Raw genomic sequence first — 18665 nt, 5'->3', positions numbered from 1 at the left:
TCTTTTGTAAACTGGAATTCGGTGCTTGAAGGTATGAAACCTGTTTTCTGCCTCATCACACTGGCAGTCTGCATAGCAGATTCTCACTTTATTTTGGAATGTGGTATCCATTATATAGGGGGCTTCCCAGGTGGCTCAGGGATTAAAAAAACCCACCTGCCAATCAGGAGACATGGGTTCGATTCCTAGGTCAGGAGGATCCCTTGGAGAAGGAAATGGCAACTCACTCCAGTATTCTTGCCTGGAAAAACCCCACGGACAGAGGAGCCTGGCAGACAGTCCACGGGGTCGCAAAAGGATTGGACGCTACTTAGTGACCAAACAACCACCACCACCCATCGTATAGACACCCAGGTTTAAACAGAGTCTACAAGTTTCATTTTAATATCCCATTTCACTTACAATAAAAACCCTTTTTTCTAAAGTACTTATTCCTTGCAATTAAAGCTGTCTAGCTAACACAAACTCCATGGTCATGGGTGTGGGAGGAGAATTTCAGAGAAGTCATGGAAGAAGGGGGAAGGTGGGAAAAAAAGGGGATGGTAGGAGTAAGACTTCAGATAAATTGATTTAGGCGTTCTGTTCATATTCATTGTGTCCAACGAGCGGCCCCCGAAGTGGTTTAATTGTCCGCAGGCAGAATTGCTGCTGCATGCTTGAAAGTGAAAGTGAAGTTGCTCAGTCATGCCCGACTCTTTGCAACTCAATGGACTGTAGCCTACCACACTCCTCTGTCCATGGGATTTTCCAGGCAAGAGTACTAGAGAAGTGCCTAAATAAGATAAGCCTATAACAGCCATTCTCTCATGAAACCTAAAGTTGGCTATACACCAAGGTTCAACCAGTAGCATAAAAATTTTTATTACCACCACCCCCAAGTTAGATACAGCAGCATGAAAATATTCAGCTCAAAGAAGTCATCCAAATTTCTAATCAGGATAATGGGTTAAGTTTATATGAGGAATGCTAGGAAATTATTAAATGAATGCTAGAAAACTATTAACAATTTTTAAAATACACTAGAACAATAACATTTTCTTTTGGCCATGCTGCATGGCTTATGGGATCTTAGTTCCCCAACGGGGGATTGAACCTGGGCCCACAGCAGTGAAAACACCAAGTCTTAACCATTGGACTGGCAGGGACTTCCCTCTGTGGCATTGTTGCACAAACACATATATCCATGGAAGAGAATAGGAAATATAGAAAGAGAGCCAAACACCCATGGGAAATGAAAGTGTGATAAAGGCATCATTGTGGATCACAGGGTAAAAATGGCTCATTTAATAGATGATGTTGAGACAACTGGAAAGTCATCTGGCAAAAAAGAAAGTTGGTTTCCTGCCTCGCACAAAAAAATCAGAGATTTAAATATAAAGATGAAGATATAATAAATTCTAGAAGAAAGTTAGAGAATGTATTTGTAATCTCAAATCATAAAATCAAAGACTGATAAATTGGGCACTATGAAGCTACAAATTTTCCTCATACAAATACCACACAGACAGAAGACTAATAATGAAGGGGGAAAATACTTGCACCTTAAATCACAGTTAAACAGCTAATTTCCTCGGAAAGTAAAGAGCTCCACAACACAATAGAAAAATGAACAAAGGATGAGAACAGAAAGGAAATCCATATGGTTCTTGAGTTTATGAAAAGATATTCACTGTCGCTTATAGGAAGAGAAATGGAAATTAAAGCTACAGTGAGTTACCACTTAGGAGTAGGGGAGTAGTTAAAAAAATTACAGTACAACAAACAAAGGAGACATTGGGAGGATGAGGCAGTATCAACAGGTACCGATCTGTAAAGACGTCCATACTCTTACTTGAATGAATAAGTGAAAACCTGCATCTGTAGCATGCTGTTTTGTAACATACATGTATATTCTGAGACATGCACAGGATCTTTCCGAAAGGTTACAGAAGGAACTAGCCATGGTGTTTCTATCTAGAAAGGCGATCTCAGCGGCTGGGGGAGCAGACAAGGGTAGGAGGGTGTCACTCTTACTCTCTTCTTTCAGGGGAGAAGAACCTTTTGAACTATTTTAACTCCAATTGCAGACTGATTTAGGGCCAAATTTACACCACCGATGTGGTGCAGAGGCCCTGAATTGAGAAACACGCATGAAAATTGGTCCAGAAGCGGGGTGACCGGGCAGAGCCTCAGAGGGGATACTGGGGTACCCCACATACACCCTCCTCCCACAGAACATGGCTCCAGGACCAGCTGGGCTCAGAACTGTCATCCACCCATGCCGCTCTTTGGGGCCAGATTTCTCCCGTTTGTCCTACTCTTGACTTCCGGGTCTCTGCAACTCTGGAGTTCTTTGAAGGCACTCTGCTTGGCCTCAGGGACAGACAGGTGACCTCCGGTGAGATCTGTCCTCCCTGATGCCTTCCTGGCCCACCCTCTTCCCTTCCTGTCCCATGTTTGTTCTCCGGTTTCCTTCCGACGACAGCTTAGCATTTACTTGGCCATTCTTCTATAACGATCTGGTTGTCTAGCTTAGGTAGGTTGCCCTAGCTGGGCCTCAGCTGATTTCTTCTCTAATATGACCCCTTCCCAGGACCCTCCTTCCGCGGTGGAGTTGACCCAGAGCCAGGTATGAGAGCATGCAGACCGCACCCACTGAATGCAGCTTCTTTCTCAAAGTCAGCAGCAAGGCTTCTGCCCACACACCCTTCCCTTCACTTCCCTCCTCAGTTTCACAGGTAGTCCTGGGAAGTTTCTTTACTTCCTCCACCGTATCCTTACTCGTAGTGCTCAAGCTGACAGCAGAGCATGACGGATGATTCCAGAGCACCTTTTTCTTCCTTTCACCAAATGTCTGCCCCCTAAACAGTTTTTTTATTCAATCTGAACCAGTTTTCTTGCAACTGACCTGACATTTTTTCGGCATTCTCCTTGACTCTGTTGATGTCGTTCTGTAAGGAGGTAAGGAGGTTCGCATGTTGTTCACTCCCTACATTCTTGTATTCCTCCCAATATTCTTTCTCACTGAGTTTCTCAAGAAATAGCTTCTCAGAATTGCTTATTTGGATGCGCGTATCTGTTGAAAGAACATCAAGATTTTGGGTCATTTCTATTGTCCTTGCAACCATCATATGTTGCACTCTGATTTTGTGAAATTAAAGCCTGATATGAAAATATCAACTCAAAAAAAAAATATCAACTCATAAATATAATTTTATATCTACAATTTAGGGAAATCTAAACTATTCAAACTATTGTTTATCTATCCCTCATGATTCAAAAGCTAAGTAAAAATAAACTTTACAATTTTAAAGTAGATGGTGTGGTTTGGGGCTGTGACCAAGAATGAAAACATGCAATCAACCTATGCGCCTGGGGACCCACAAGTTTAAATTATGCCTGTGATAGCCTGATAAGCATCCTGTTTTGTACAATGTATTATTTCACATATACTTTTTATTGTAAATTGTCATTTTTCTGGTCATTATGTCTCTGGGCAAAGTAATTCCAACTTACATCCTTCCGCTGTCCTTGGTGACCTTTTTTTGTTAAGTATGTTGTTTGATTCCTTCATTTACAGATCAACTCTTTGAGCTTTCCTTGTGTGAAATGACAGCATATGATAGTCATAATCACCTCTCTTCCCAGTCGCCACACAGTTAAGACTTCAGAGTGAAAGCTAAGTTCCTCAGTTAAATGTGTAGAAATATGGAGCTGTCTCAGTTTGCCCCAGTGTACTTACTATACACGATATTCTACACAGTCTTTAGGCTGAGTATCAAGCTGCTGAATATTCTGGAAAAGGAAGCATCACCAGAACCAGGTACAATGAACTTAATGCTGTTTGGCTCACTGCCCCGCCCCATCTGGTTTAAGAGCTCCTGAGGGCAAGACCACTTCTTATTCATCTCTGTCAACCCAGTACTTGGCAGAGAATCTGGCCATTAGCTGATGCTCAGTAAATGTTTATGAAATGAGTGAAGCATTCTTTCAGGCCAGAGAGATGCTCTTCAGCCCAAACATCCAGAAGGACTCCAGACATGTCTTTGTCAAAGGTGTGATAATAATACATTTTTAATACATACTTAACATATTAATATTCAAAATATATTATACATTTTAAAATTCCCTTAACAAGCGGTTCTTGTTATTAAACAATTAAGAACACTACACCCAACTGTCCTCTGGGAGCAGACTGCCCCTGACTCAGCCCTGCACCATGTTCAGGCTTTGCGGGGAGGGATGGTTGATGTCACTGAAACTTTTGAAAGACAGGTGGGTGTAGCAGCTGCTGTTCTGCTTTCCCAGCACCCCTCTCTCCCTTCCCGTCTCGTAACACACGTCTCCTATCCCTCGTCATGTAAATACACTGACCATAGACGCCCCTTTTCCCGGCCAGAGAGATGGGTCCAGGGTTGAGCGTGCACCCCAAGCTAGGCCCTGGCTCAGAGTCCTTCCCTAGAAATGCTCTCACTGAAACTGTCTCCACTCCACTTTGAGGTTATAAGGATGTACGTTCAGAGGTGTCTATGGTCAGAGTTCTAGACTCACAGGGAGAATGTTCTCGGAAAAAGGAGCCAGCTTTCCAGGGGAAGGCAGAGAGGGAAGAGGGGTGAGAGGGGCAGTGCGGGGAGGGAGAGGGTGGGCTAGAAAGAGGGGGTGATGGAGAGGGAGAGGGGAGCAGGAGAGGGAGACGCATAAGCGGAAGCTGAGCTCTGACAGCCTGTGAGGCTCCGGGTTCAGCTCAGTCACACCCTGCCTTTTCTGTCTGGTTACTTGAAGAGATTAACCTCTTCTTTATGCTTGGACGAGTCTGGGTTGGATTTTTATCCTCGCAACTGAAGGCGTCCCAGGTAAATGTAGGAAGATGGGAGTTTTGTCAGCACTTCTCAAACCTGACTGTGAGCAGAAACCCCCTGTGACCTTGTCCAAATGCGGACTCTCTCAGCAGGTCCAGACGGCTCGGAGGCTCTGCACTGTCCCGGCTGCTCCGTGAACTGAACAGAGTTGCGGGTGACCATCTGGTACCAACCGTGACGGCCTCAGAGAGCCCTTGTAGACACGTCCCCTCCCTCTCCCTCTCATCGGCATCCGCCGGCTTCCTTCTCCCTTGGACCACCGCACACGCCCAGCCCTCCTGTCCTAGTCGCCCAGCGTGTCCCCGGCTTTGGGGGACACGCACACCCCTGCCCCAGCCCAGGCCGCACACAGGCACCCCTCCACTAACCAGACCACTCCCTGCAGAGGCAGCGTAGTGAGCACATCTGAGCATCGGCTGGGGTCTCACACGCATCTCAAGAGAGTTCGTAAAGCATCCCTTGCACACAGAAGCAGGATTCTCCTGGAGACGGGCCGGCCAGGAAACGCACCCACCACCCCATGCCTGTTGTCGCTACAGGGGCTCAGCTGGAGGCGGCTTATGGAACAGTGGCAGAGAGCCCCTAAAATGAAGCTTGCTGATTGACCCGTGGCCTTGGTAACTGCTTCACTCAGAACGACAACCAACTACGAATGGAGCGCCTGCTCCATGCCAAGTGCTGGAGTAAGTCGGCTCTCTGGAGAGCTTGGGGAAGTCCAGGGAAATCTAGTCCCTTGTTTTTGCCTCTCAGGTTTCCCGTACTGCTTTCTGGTAGCACTCCAGTCTCTCCCCTGTTTTCCAGGTTCCTGGCAGGGATGGTATTTATAGAGGTTCTGGCAAAAAAAAAAAAAAAAAAATCTAGAAATCTGAGCAGCAAGTTCAAGATGAAGAAATATAAACTTTTTTTCAACGCATGTGTCAACACTGAGGGTCCGGCTCTCAGGACCCTGGTACTTCCCAGCCCGTGGCAAGACTCTGTCCTGTGTCTTTCACCTTCTGTACCAGCATCATTTCTATCCACGTCCTGTAAACGTCCCCTTTTCCAAATCCAGTCTCTCTTTCCCCATCTAAATAGGGGGCTTAGCTTCCTTAGAGATACTGGAGGTGGGGAGGAAGCTTTATACTCTCCTTACCATTCCCAAGCCTGAACTGAGGCTGAAGCCAGTGAAGACACCAAACAAGACAATTTCCCCGCAGCAGAGCAGATCACCACTGCCTGCAGTCCGGGGTGGTGCCTCACAGGATGCGGGCTGGTGTTCAAGGCCAGAGGGCTTCCTGCTGTGTCTCTGACCACTGCCCTTACTCCTCCTCACTTGGCTTCATTATCTCCACCCACTTTGCTATTTCCTTCTCTCGCCCACTTACCTACATGGGTCTGTGGTTGTGGCGGTAATGATGTCCTTTGAAGTATGTCCATGGCATTTTGAACATATTAGGAGACAAAAAAATACATTCAAGAAATAACTTGATATGGCTTTATGATAATTTTCTAAGTTCCTAAATCACCTTTCAAGTTTTGTCCCTGGTCTCTTTCAAACTTCCATGTTTCCTTCATTGCGTTTTCAACTTCCTCTCTTGTTACAGCTTCGGATCCCTCTGACTTCTCTTCACTCAATTCCTTTAGTAGTTTCCGTATGTGCCAAATTTGTTCATCCTTTAAGCGTTTATTCTGTCGTGAATATCAAAGAGTTGTTAATTACCTCTGCTGAAGTATCTCCATTGTTTTCCCTCAGAACAGAATCACATGCTGAGGCTCACAAAATAAGAAATAGTTAATGAAATAATTTATTCAATAATATCTCCAAAGAGCATGTGGAAGATGGAAGACTCAAAAGCAAATCCATCAATGTGGTAATCACTGAAGAGACAGTTTCATTTTAAAACCTGTGTTAATCATCTGTCAGTCTATTGCCCTATCATTGGATCGATGAACATTGAAATTAGACTTCAGAGGTCACTTTCTTCAACTCCCACAAATATGTTTCTTTTCTAGGAAACATCATTCATTTATTCAATATTTATGGAGTCATCTATCATATGCCAGGAGTCATCCAGACACTAGGCATATATCCATGAACAAAACAGACAAAAGTACTGTTCTTGTGGGATTTACACTATTTTTTGCTTTTCTCACAAGTGACCCTAATTCTCTTCTTCTGGGGTGATGATTACTCACCATTCCAGTACTCCACACTTGAAACATGAACTCTGTTCTTCTTGTGAATATCCTGTCCATGTTTCCATGTTTCTTATTTAATCAACTTAGACTTTATTTTTGCCCTTGCTAGTTTATTATGTATATGTAGAGATATTTTATTGCGTGTGAACTTAATACATATTTCTTGTACTTTTCTTAGCCTTCCTTTAAGTTTTTTTTTTCTCCCTTTAAGTTTTAATACTCACTTCCCTGGGGTCTCTCCTTCAATTTCTTAGACCTAATAAAATGTATATACTTAAAATATTTCAATACTTCTTTCAAAAATTACTTATTTTCCTATAATTTAATATCATCTTTACTATAGTTTTTTCAACATTATATTTTATTTCTGATATTCATGGTTTTATTCTCTTTATCTTCATAGGCAATGGCAACCCACTCCAGTGTTCTTGCCTGGAGAATCCCATGGACGGGGGAGCCTGGTGAGCTGCCGTCTGTGGGGTCGCACAGAGTCGGATGCGACTGAAGCGACTCAGCAGCAGCAGCAGACACCTTCATAGATACTCTACTGTAAGAATATTTTCTTTCTCAAAATTGATTCTCTAAGCCAATACTTCTCAAACTTCAACATGTATACCCAGCACTTGGGGACCTTGTTAAAAATGAAGATTCTGATTAAGTTTGGTATGATGCCTGTAATTCTGCATTTCTTATACGTTCCAGGTGATGCCAAACCTGCTGGCCCACAACCCACATTTTGGGTAGCCAAGTTCTTTCTGATAATCTAAATATCTGTGATTTATTGATAGTGCTGCAGCCTACTAAAACTCATGTCTTTAATATTGAATCCAACAAACTTTAAAGTTGATGGCTGAAAAATCTGATTTCTTAAAATTGTTTAGCAAAATAGACACTAGTTTAAAAAGTCCTCAGAGAGGATTTTAATGTAAACTTAATGCTCTTTAGGTCATTCCACAGGTTGTATGACATGACTGTCATATCAGTGCTTTAGAATTTTAATTTAAAACTTTGATAAACTGAACAAAAGCAACAGACAATTAACTTTATGATGCTCAGTATTGATAAATACAGCCCAAAACAAAAAGACAGACTGGACACGCTTTGAGTGATTTAAAAAAAAAATAGAAATAAAGATTAAAAAGATATGATATTCAAAATCCCACAGTTTAATGTCTCTGATCTTTTGTTTGCAGTATTCTAAAGTATCTAAATTCTGTCTCTGAAGAATTTTTAGTACCGAAGAATTCATGATATGATATATGTCTGAAAACTGAATTTCTTTCCTTCTAATTTTGTAAAATCTTGTAGAGAATGACATACACTGGAGTGGTGGAGTAAGACTTCTGAAAATCCACTTCTCCATAAAGGCAATGAGAAAAAATTGGCAAAGATTGGCAAAATCAACTTTTCAGAACTCTGGAAATTAAAGGCTTTGCAGTAACTTCCAGGGAGTGTTTATTTAAGAAAAATGGTTGAATCTTAGTAAGAACAGTGAGTTTCGTGGCATTTCAAACTTACCCTAAAAACCAACAGCCCCACAATTATGGTAAAACCCAGCAATCTAGCAGCCTGTGGCTGAGGGTTAGGAAGAAAAGTAAAAGAGGCAGAACTCTTGCAAAGCCCAGTTCCTAAATAAGGGTCATTATTTGACTTATCTGGTAATTCCCTAGAAAACCCCACTGGCAACCCTTGTCTTTAATTGACCCGACTCAGAGCTTACCCAGTGCATTAACAGCCTTCTCCCAGACTGGTTTGTCAAAAACAATCAACAATTGTTGAACACTGCAGCTCCGTGTGTGTGTGTGTGTGTGTGTGTGTGTGTGTGTGTGTGTGTGTGTGTGTGTGCGCGCGCGCGCACTCATTGTGTCCGACTCTTCGAAGCCCTATGGACTGTAGCCAGCCAGGCTCCTCTGTCCATGGAATTTTCCAGACACGAATACTGGAGTAGGTTGCCATTTCCTCCTCCAGGGGTTCTTCCTGACCCAGGGACTGAACCCACATCTCTTGCATCTCCTGCATTGCCAGGCGGATTCTTTACCACTGTGCCATCTGGGAAGCCCACAGCTCCCTGAGGTGTTAATAAAAGTTGAGGTAAACAACAAGCTGACCAAAAAAAAAAAAACAAAAACAAAAAACTTCAGAAGAAAACTGGAGATGAGATGTCCATAGGGAGTTTTGAAAGCTCTTATGTATTCCTAAGAATCTAAAAGGCCACATGCATGTATAGGGCATAGATACATAAATTTAGTAACATCTATATTAAACTTCCCAAATCCTGTATGAATTTCAAATAGAAAAGAAATGTGTCTGACACTGTTACAAAATTCACTATATCTGAAAAACTATTTTGAGTGATATACTGAAATAAAATTTAAATATATCCACCAATATGCTTTAAAAAAGACATTTATCTTATGAGGTAAATTTATTATTTGAGTTAAGACTAATTATCATATTATAAAATAGAAGAAAGGAGATTTAGTATCTAAGCTACAAAGGAAGGATTATTTTTGTTTTGTTATAAGGCCATCTCATGGCCTTTTGAAAACTTTTTTAGACCCACAAGAACAAGAATAGAAGTTGCCAGAGTAGGACATGCAATTCCCACCTACTGTCCGCCCAGCTTTCCCAAATGACAACACCTTATCTAATGATAGCACAGTATCAAAACCAGGAAATCAACATTGGTACAATGTTATTAGTTGAACTAGAGATTTTATTCCTATTTCACCAGTTTTTACATTTTCTTCTTTTTAGTGTATGGTTGTGATACTGTCATTTACAAGAAATATATGTAGGTACATCTTTGGTCACTCAAGTGACTAAAATGTATTTCTTTGTTGTTCAGTCACTAAGTTGTGTCCAACCCTTTGCAACCCCAAGGACTGCAGCACACCAGGCTCCCCTGTCTTTCACTATCTCCTGAAGTTTACTCAAACTCGTGTCCATTGAGTCAGTGATGCCATCCAACCATCTCATCCCCTGTTGTCCTGTTTCTCCTCCTGCCTTCAATCTTTCCCAGCATCGGTGTCTTTCCCAGTGAGTCAGCTCTGCGCATCAGGTGGCCAAGGTATTGGAGCTTCAGCATCAGTCCTTCCCATGAATATTCAGGGTTGATTTCCTTTAGGATGGACTGGTTTGATCTCCTTACAGCCCAAGGGACTCTCAAGAGTCTTCTCCAACACCACAATTTGAAAGCATCAATTCCTTGGCACTCAGCCTTCTTTATGGTCCAGCTCTTACATCCGTACATGACTACTGGAAAAACTATAGCTTTGACTAGACAGATCTTTGTCACAAAGTGATGTCTCTGCTTTTTAATACACTGTCCAGGTTTGTCATAGCTTCCCTTCCAAAGAGCATAAGTATATATGATATGTTTATGATATAAATATATATATATAGATATATAAATATATATCTATATTTCTTAGATATTTTTTTTTAATGATTTTCACCCATAGTTCCTGGCCCACAGTGCCCAAAACCCATGGAATTTTCTGCCATCACAGTTGGGTTTATGTTAATGAAAGTGACTTTTGAATCTGGGAGAGAGAGAGAGGGAAGGCCTGATTGCCAGGAGAACCGATCAAGTTATTAGAGGATTGCAGTCCCTCGCGTTGATTTCCAGGGACAGGAGAGGGACTTGAGGTGGAATCAACCGCTACTGGCCAGTGATTTAGTCAATCACGATTATGCAATGAAGCCTCCATTAAAACCTGAAAAAGGAGCATCCTGTGCTGCTCTGCCAGGCCCCAAGCTCCACAAGGGCAGAAGCTCCTTTGTTTGGTACTTTGCTCTCTAGGGGCTCCCCTGGTGGTCAGCTGGTAAAGAATTCGCCTGCAATGTCGGAGACCTGCGTTTGATCCCTGGGTTGGAAAGATCCCCTGGAGGAAGGAACAGCTACCCATTCCAGTATTCTGGCCTGGAGAATTCCATGGGCTATTTTCATGGGGTCACAAAGAGTCGGACAGACTGAGCGACTTTCACTTTCACTTTGCTCTCTGTATCTCTTCATCTGACTGTCGATTCATAGCCTTTAATATTCTTTTTAAGATCCAGTGAGTAAATGGGTTTTCCTGGTTCTGTGAGCCATTCTAGCAAGTTAATTGAACCTAAGGAGGATGGGGTTGTGAGAGCCTCTGATTTATAGCCAGTCAAGCAGAAGTGCAAGTAACAGCCTGGACTGGTAACTGGCGTCTGAAGTGGAGGGTGGTCTTGTGGGACTGCGCCCTTTACCTGTGGAATCTGATTCTATCTCCAGGTAGGTAAGTGTCAGAATTGAGGTGAATTCTCACACACCCCGCCAGAGTCTGAGAATCGCTTGTTGGTGAGGGGACGCCTCCACACATACAAGTTGGAAGTGGGTCAGAAACCCTTTCAATAGGATTATAAATTCTGTCACATATGCATATGAGATATCACCACAAAGATGTCATTTGAAGCCATGATGTTAAATAAGATGATCCACAGAGAGCTAAGAGTAAAAGAGTAGGTTTAAGATCAGAACCTTGATAAATACTCTAATTAAAGGGTGGGGATAAATACTCTAAGGGTAGTTTCTTTTCCTAATCAAGGGGAAAAAAACAATGAAAAAAATGATCAGAGAAGTAGAAGGAAATTTAAGAAAGAGTGACGTCCTGGAGCCCAAAGGAAAAAGAGTTTCAAGTTGCCAGGAGTGACTGCTGGAGGAGTGAGGTGTAAAGTAAGGCCTCAAAGAGTACATTGGACCTGGCTAATTGGTCATTACAACTTTTGCTAGAATGGTTGTAGGGGAACAGTAGGAGTGGAAGTATGTACTGGGAAGTAAGGGCATGGGCACAGTGAGCTGTGAGATGTCTAGTGCTGTAGAGGAGCAATGAATGCAATCAGAGAAAGAGAGAAAGATAGCGGCAATCATCTAAACAAAGCTAAACGCATAGGAAGAAACGATGAAAGAAGAGGGCATAACTTTTCTGATTTGGACATTTCCGATGTGGACATAAGTGGGGAGAAAAATATGTCTTGCTAACGAGTCATGTTAAACTTAGCAATTTAAATATCTGTGACCTCAAAATTTTTTCCTCCCACTGGTATTTGTGGGTCAACCCAACAAATATTTATTGAACACCTACTCATGCTGGGCCCTTTGGAGAAACAAAGATAAGATTTGATTGCTGCTACCTAAAGGGCTTTCAATTAAATAATGGATAAATATTTTTACGTAACATCCCAGCTAAGATGGGGGGAATGAAGAGGAGCTAGCCAAGAGAAGAGCATTCTGGGAAGAGGAAACAGCCTCTTTGTTGTAAAGATACCATAGTGAGAAAAAGATTGGGCTTCATAATATTTAAAAGAAGCAGGGGTAAGCAAAGGATGGGATAGCTGCAGATGAATTGGAGAGGTGAGTAGAGGTCAAATTTTGAAGGACCTGGAAGGCTTTAGGAAGATCTATGGATTTTATTCTCTGTGCAGCAGGAAGCCACTGTGGGATTTTAAGCACTGAAAGGTTTACCATATTCCAAGGGTCATTCTGGTTGCACTATGGAAAATGCACTGGTCAGAGGAAGGAAGGGTAAGAGATGACGCCGGCTTAAACTGTGGCAACAGCAGCGTACATGGAAAGAAATAGATAAATACAGTCGAGCTAGTCTGTCTTCCTATGCTCCTCGCTGCTGGGTCCACTAATGACTCCAAGAGCCGACTTAGACCTATCACGGTCTTGAGCTAATCCTCCTGGAAACAAGAACATTGTCTCTGGCTCCAGTTGGTGGGTTATGGGAAAGTGGGTCCTCAGTCCTGATCTACCGTCCTTTCCACAACCAATCGGAAGTCCCAGAGCCGGCCGCGGTTCCAGCGCTGACCACGCGGGGGCGTGCCTCGGCCTCCTGGTGGCAGCTCACTCCCCTGCGCCCGGGGACCTCTCTAAGTGGGACCTGCCTCCAGGTGCCGCAGCCAGACTTCCGCTTCCACTTTCATCCATCGGCCTCAGTTTCTTAGTTCCTGCTGCAAGTACCAGTCTTTCAGAATCACGACAATGTCAGAGTTGTCTTGCCCAGCATGTATTTGCTGAACAAATGGACAAATTTGCCCCATTGAGGAAGACAGGAATCCTTGTTTCCCAAGGGGGAAACTGAGGCTTACACCAGTTTTGGCCAAAATGACATTAGCAGTAAGTTGTACAGTCAGGATGCAGAAATTCAGGTCTCTGACTCAAATTCTATTAAAATTTGTAGACACAGTCTTCTGTAGACGAAAGTCAAATAAAATAGGGGTGGAAGTTTCGGGGTCCATATAAAGTGAATGTTTTAATAGGGGACACTCTCAGTATTTCCTCATTCATGAGACCCCTTAAGGGCTAAGTTGTATGCACTATCATTTCCTGCTTCCCAACTTTATTTCTGTTGGTCCCGATAGTCACATACAGCACCCCTTTGACCTTCGTTTTATTCTGATTTTATAAAGACAGACATCATCTTAAACATTAAGCTAGTCATTTTAACAACTGAAGTTGTACTTTTCCAATAATATTTACCTATGCACACATTGAAAATCTAAAAGAAAACAGATAAAGAAATTTAAAATACAGAGCCCATGTTTTATAGTTTGGTTAAATAAGAAATTAAAAGATAAATGGGGTTGCAGAGCTTTACATTTTTAAACATAAGATTCAGTGTCCTCATGATCTAAATAACACAATTTAAGGTGACTTCCTTTGACATTATAATTAATAAATAAAAACAGCAGTACCCTCTTGCCTCCCATGTACAAAAATACATTTAAATATATTGTAAATTGATCAGCTCTGAGCACTGAAGAAGATAATTTCCTAGAACTTATTTTATTATAACTCAAAAAATTTTAAAGCAGTTGCATAAATGTTTAATGATTAGGTATTGGCTTTATATTTCATACTCACTCTTTCATGATACTTCTGATTCTTTTCTCTAGATTTCTTTATTCGAGCCATAAATCGTTCTACTGCATTTTCCTTTATTTGACGGCTAGTAACAGAAACAATGTGTTACAATTATCCTTTAGGAAAAATTAATGAAACAAAATTTTAAAATTATACTATTTGCATTGAAATCAAGTATTAAATATACTATAAAACCCATTTAGGGATAAGAATCTTTACTGATGCTGTGTTTCTGAGTATATTTTACTCACTAAAGTATGTATTAGAGAGATAACTTCAAGTTTTAAAAAATATCAATTCCTATTTTTATTTCATAGTCATAACTTTTATCCTTTCTCATTATCTATAAATAATTCAGCATAAAAAGAACCTAGAAAAGGGCATACAGAAAACATGCTTCCTGGAAATCCAAAAACATTCAGACAAAAGTGACAAGACAAAGACTTTACAAGGGCAAGCACAGCTTCTTGAAACAGTAGGGTAAACCAGGCTGACCCCTTGGTTCAAGTTCATTAGTATACCATCTCGTCTATAAATAGTGAAAAGTTTCTTTCTTGACACAAGTACATTTCTTTAACACCAAACAAGTATTTGTTGAATGTCTGTTAGGTATAAAATATAGAAAGCATGGGAAGACTCTGGTACAGACAATTTGATATCTATTTGAAGAGTTAAGGGTATCTTTATTACCTCACAAATCTTTCCACTTTAAATCTGAGACCAAAATAAAGGAACAGAACTAGCTCCATGTAAACCCCTTGCCTCTATTAAATATATATTTATAGAGAGAGCACCTCTGTGGTGTAGTGAACAGAGGAGTATTTGCAGAATGAGAAACTCTGCTTTTCAATCTTGTCTCTTCCACTTCTTACCCACATGACCTCAACAAGTCAATTCTCTGAACTCAGTTTCCAAGCTGTCAAGAGAGAGATAACAACACCCACCCAGCTCTATGTATTTTATAAAGATGAAAATAAGATCATACATGCATGTTTCTAGCATAAAGTAAGTGCTCAGTAAATTTCAGGTGAATTTCAATCTTATGTCCTCAGTCCTTCCCCTGGAATATCATTTGTATTTATGATATTGTAAACTTAGTAGAGATAAAAACAAAGCTCCTTCTTTCCAAATGAAGAGAAAAACAAAACATTTTAAAAATGAGCAAATCCTTTAGACTTTGCCTTGTGTTGCTTCTGCAGGGAGCAGTTCCGAGAGGTCTGAAAGGCATCAGCAAGCCTGGGGGCGGGGTGGATTCTAAGTTGCCCTAAAGGTTTGGCTGCTTCAACGGCCCCCTTGTGGAGCATTTGGTAGTTGCAGGTTTAACTTCACCTAGCCTCTCCTGGGAATTCACTTTGGCCTCCTCAGGCCTCAGAGATGGTTTATCAGGAAGCAGGACTTCCCTGGTGGCTCAGACGGTAAAGAATCCGCCTGCAATGCACAAAACCTGGGTTTGATCCCTGGGTTGGGAAGATCCCAGCTACCCACTCCAGTATGCTGGCCTGGAGGATTCCACGGACAGAGGAGCCTGGTGTGGGCTACCCCCTGAGCGACTAACATTTTCACTTTCAGATGAAGCTGAACCTCAGAGCTCCCTACCATTAGCCACTGTGGGAATTCAAGCCTCCCTGTTCTCTGAACACTTTTTCCTGTTCACATCTCCCTTATCTACTCAGTGCCCTAGTAGCCCACATGTCACACTAAATGCTGAAGCAAGTGGGAAAATAAACCAACGCGGTTTATACTGAGCACTTAATATACACTGAAGTGCTTTGAAAGGGGTATCACACTGTTTTAAAGCACAGTGATATGAAATTAACACTAATGCAATGCGTCTGTTACCTCGTCCCTTCCCTCCTTATTAAAATGTTAGTTGATAGAAGGAATTTTCCCATATTGAGCTATGAGGAAGTCATCCTGGCTTATTCCTGATTTGGCTTGAACTTTATGCTGACTAGAACAACCTGTGGCCTGTCAAACATCTATTGTTCATTTGCTTTAACCGTGACAGAAAAGAATGCATTTAAAGATCAAAATGGAGTAACTGTGGTTCAGGCATTCAAAATGGAGCTGGGTGGCCATTGTGGATGTGGTTTCAAACACATTTCTGTATTGCTGAGAACTTTGTTTTGAACTGTATCAAACTTAAAGATGCCACCAGCCATTCTCAAAATAATGTTTTTGCCAGGGGCTGCCAGGTGCAATTTTATGGCCTCAAAGTCTCCCTGGTAACTGTGTGACCATTTTGGATCCCAACCAATCCTTGCTTAACGTGCACCCTTACTTCTCACTAATTCCAATCCTAATTCTTGACAAACAACATGTAACTGTGGTTTTGGCCTGTATGTTGCTATTGTTGTTAAGTCACTAATTCGTGTCTGACTCGGGCCCATGGACTGTAGCTCACCGGACTCCTCTGTCCCTAGGATTTTCCAGGCAAGAATCCTGGAGTGGGTTGCCATTTCCTTCTCCAGTAGATCTTCCCAACCCAGGGATCGAATCTATGTCTCCTGCATTGGCAGGTGGATTCTCTACCACTGAGGTACCAAGGAAGCCCTTTTGCCTACATAAGCCTCCCTATTTTGCAGTTAGTGGAACACAATTCAACTGCTTCTTGAATCTGTGTCTCCTGGGCTACAGTCCTCAGTTTGGCTTGAATAAAACTCTTTCCTATTATTATTATAGGTTGTTTATTGAGTATTAACATAGTAATGTGTCAACTTCCTTCCTCCATGCAATTTTGTTAAAAATTCTGAGAAGGAACACAAATTTGGGTTCCAAAAAACAATCTATACTCTTATTATACCTTTAAAACCCATAACTATATCTGTACCTATTGCTATACCTATGTCCAAAAACTCGTTGTAGAAAACTGGGTTGGGGGGTAATAAATATAAAGGAAAAAATAAAAACCACCATCACCTAGAGATTTAACATTATGCAATAAGATATTTTGGTAAAGGGAAGAGAGAGGAAGACCACATTCACATAACTTTAATCTAGTATATTGTTAGAACTGTTCTCTTTTATTATGATTTATTGTTAATCTCTTACTGTGCCTAATTTAGAAATTAAACTCTATCATAGGTATATATGTGAAGAAAAGACATAGTATATGAAAGATTCAGTGCTATCTATGATTTCAGGCATCCCTTGGGAGTCTTGGAACAAATTCCCTGAGGAAAAAGGGTGACTTAGACATGATCACTCCGCAGATTCAACACTGGCAGTCTCGGTTCTTCACCAACAACCACAGAGGTCTACGGCCTTATTTTCTTGAGAGGGATTAAGAAAAGTTCAGTTGTTCAGAAGTCCTGGATGACCCACTCTGTGCCCTGAGCACAGAGGCTGAGGTTGTATAAGAGAAACGTAAGATGCTGCTGGGGACCCTTGGACAATCCTTCCTCAGATGGTGAGGGGGGCGTCTTGACTATTCATCATGGGACAAAAGTCCCGTCACCTAGGACCTCAGGGAGCAGCTGAAATGTCACCAAAAGGGCGCAGGAAGGCCCAGGCTGTTCCAGTCCATGAGGCTGTTTATTTAATTTCAACAAAGAGAATGGAAAGCATGGGAATGCTCAACTTACATCTTGTAGTCGATCATGAGAATTTTAAAATGTTCACCTCTTTGGAAACCTCTGTTGAAGAGGAGAAAGACTGGCCTCTGGCTGACCCAGAGGAGAGGGAGCTGTAGCTGGATGCCATTCCTGTGGGCCGTGGGGAAAAGGTGAGAGACCAGAGTGCAGTCACGCAGCTGGACTTCCTGCCCACTTCGCAGAAGCCACGATGTGCCAAGTCTTCAGTTATGCTGAGAGAGGAACGCAGGGAGAATCCGGTGGTCGCTTAATGTTACCTCCAGTGAAATAAAAGGGAACTTGGTGAAAAGTCGCTTCCCGTGGGTGCTTTTGGTGTTCTGACCCTCTCACTCACTGTCTTCTGAAAAGAACATACAGACTGGGAGTCTCGCAAGAAGGACATTGGATTTTCCCTGAATGTCGTTGAGAACGATTCTCTTAGAGACCTGGTCCCCAGCATTGCTCCCCAGTTTCAACCGTGGGCCCCTCCAATAGACGGCCTCCTACTCCCAAGACCCACGTGTCCCGGGGGTCTGCGCATCTGACCTCGCCCTTGCCCTCTCTGGCTCCCTCTGCCCTCTCTCCCGTCCTGGACTGCGACACGCCCTTCCTCACCCGGCCTCTTTCCCATCAGCCTTGCCGGCCATCACTCTGGCTCTGTAGCATCTGCTCCTCCTCTTTCCGAGGCCAGCTCACACATGGCCCCCTCAGACGAGCTCCTCCTGATCCCTGCGACGGAAACGACCGCGCACGCACACGCCGAGTCTGTCCGGTTCTTCAGTTACGCTGTCACGGAGCCCCCTACACTGTTCTTCTGTAGGATCTAACTTAGAGGTATGCAGTTTTTCAAAAAAGACCAGGCTGTGTGTTCAATGTCCATCTCCCATGCTTCATTTAGGAATGGACCATGTGGGCCTGTTCACTCTTGTCCTCTAGTGATCAGGACTTGCCTGTATGTATTGGGCAAACATTTAAATACTTGCTCAACAGGGATGAAGTGCCTTCTTATTTGGAAAAAAAAAAAACCTAACATGTATTCATTCACTTCCTAAGTGTTACACATTAAAACACCTACCCGGGACCCAAAGTTGAAGTTCAAAAGCTATCAAGGGGCTTACTCTCCATGAGTGAGATAAAACATAAACATACGACAGGTATCACCTCTAGTCTTGTCTCCAG

General features: G+C 42.4%; 1 protein-coding gene and 1 long non-coding RNA gene across 2 annotated transcripts in view; one reads left to right on the top strand and one right to left on the bottom strand.

The window, feature by feature from the left end:
* Window positions 1-18665, bottom strand: part of CCDC83 (coiled-coil domain containing 83) — a 43767-nt gene that overhangs the window by 24320 nt on the left and 782 nt on the right. The window contains exons 2-4 of the mRNA XM_061158515.1: window positions 13915-13999; window positions 6344-6506; window positions 2888-3055 (exon numbers count right to left, since the gene is read on the bottom strand). Coding sequence (XP_061014498.1) covers window positions 2888-3055; window positions 6344-6506; window positions 13915-13999 — 416 coding nt within the window. The remainder of the gene's footprint in view (window positions 1-2887; window positions 3056-6343; window positions 6507-13914; window positions 14000-18665) is intronic.
* Window positions 5117-18279, top strand: LOC133067459 (uncharacterized). Its single transcript, XR_009695261.1, has 3 exons — window positions 5117-5521; window positions 7420-7565; window positions 17058-18279. It is a non-coding gene; the product is annotated as an uncharacterized LOC133067459 (long non-coding RNA).

Source organism: Dama dama, chromosome 2, assembly GCF_033118175.1.
Source record: "Dama dama isolate Ldn47 chromosome 2, ASM3311817v1, whole genome shotgun sequence".
Lineage (NCBI taxonomy): Eukaryota > Metazoa > Chordata > Mammalia > Artiodactyla > Cervidae > Dama > Dama dama.
Note: the sequence above shows the minus strand (reverse complement) of the source record. Positions and strands in the feature narration are given on the sequence as shown.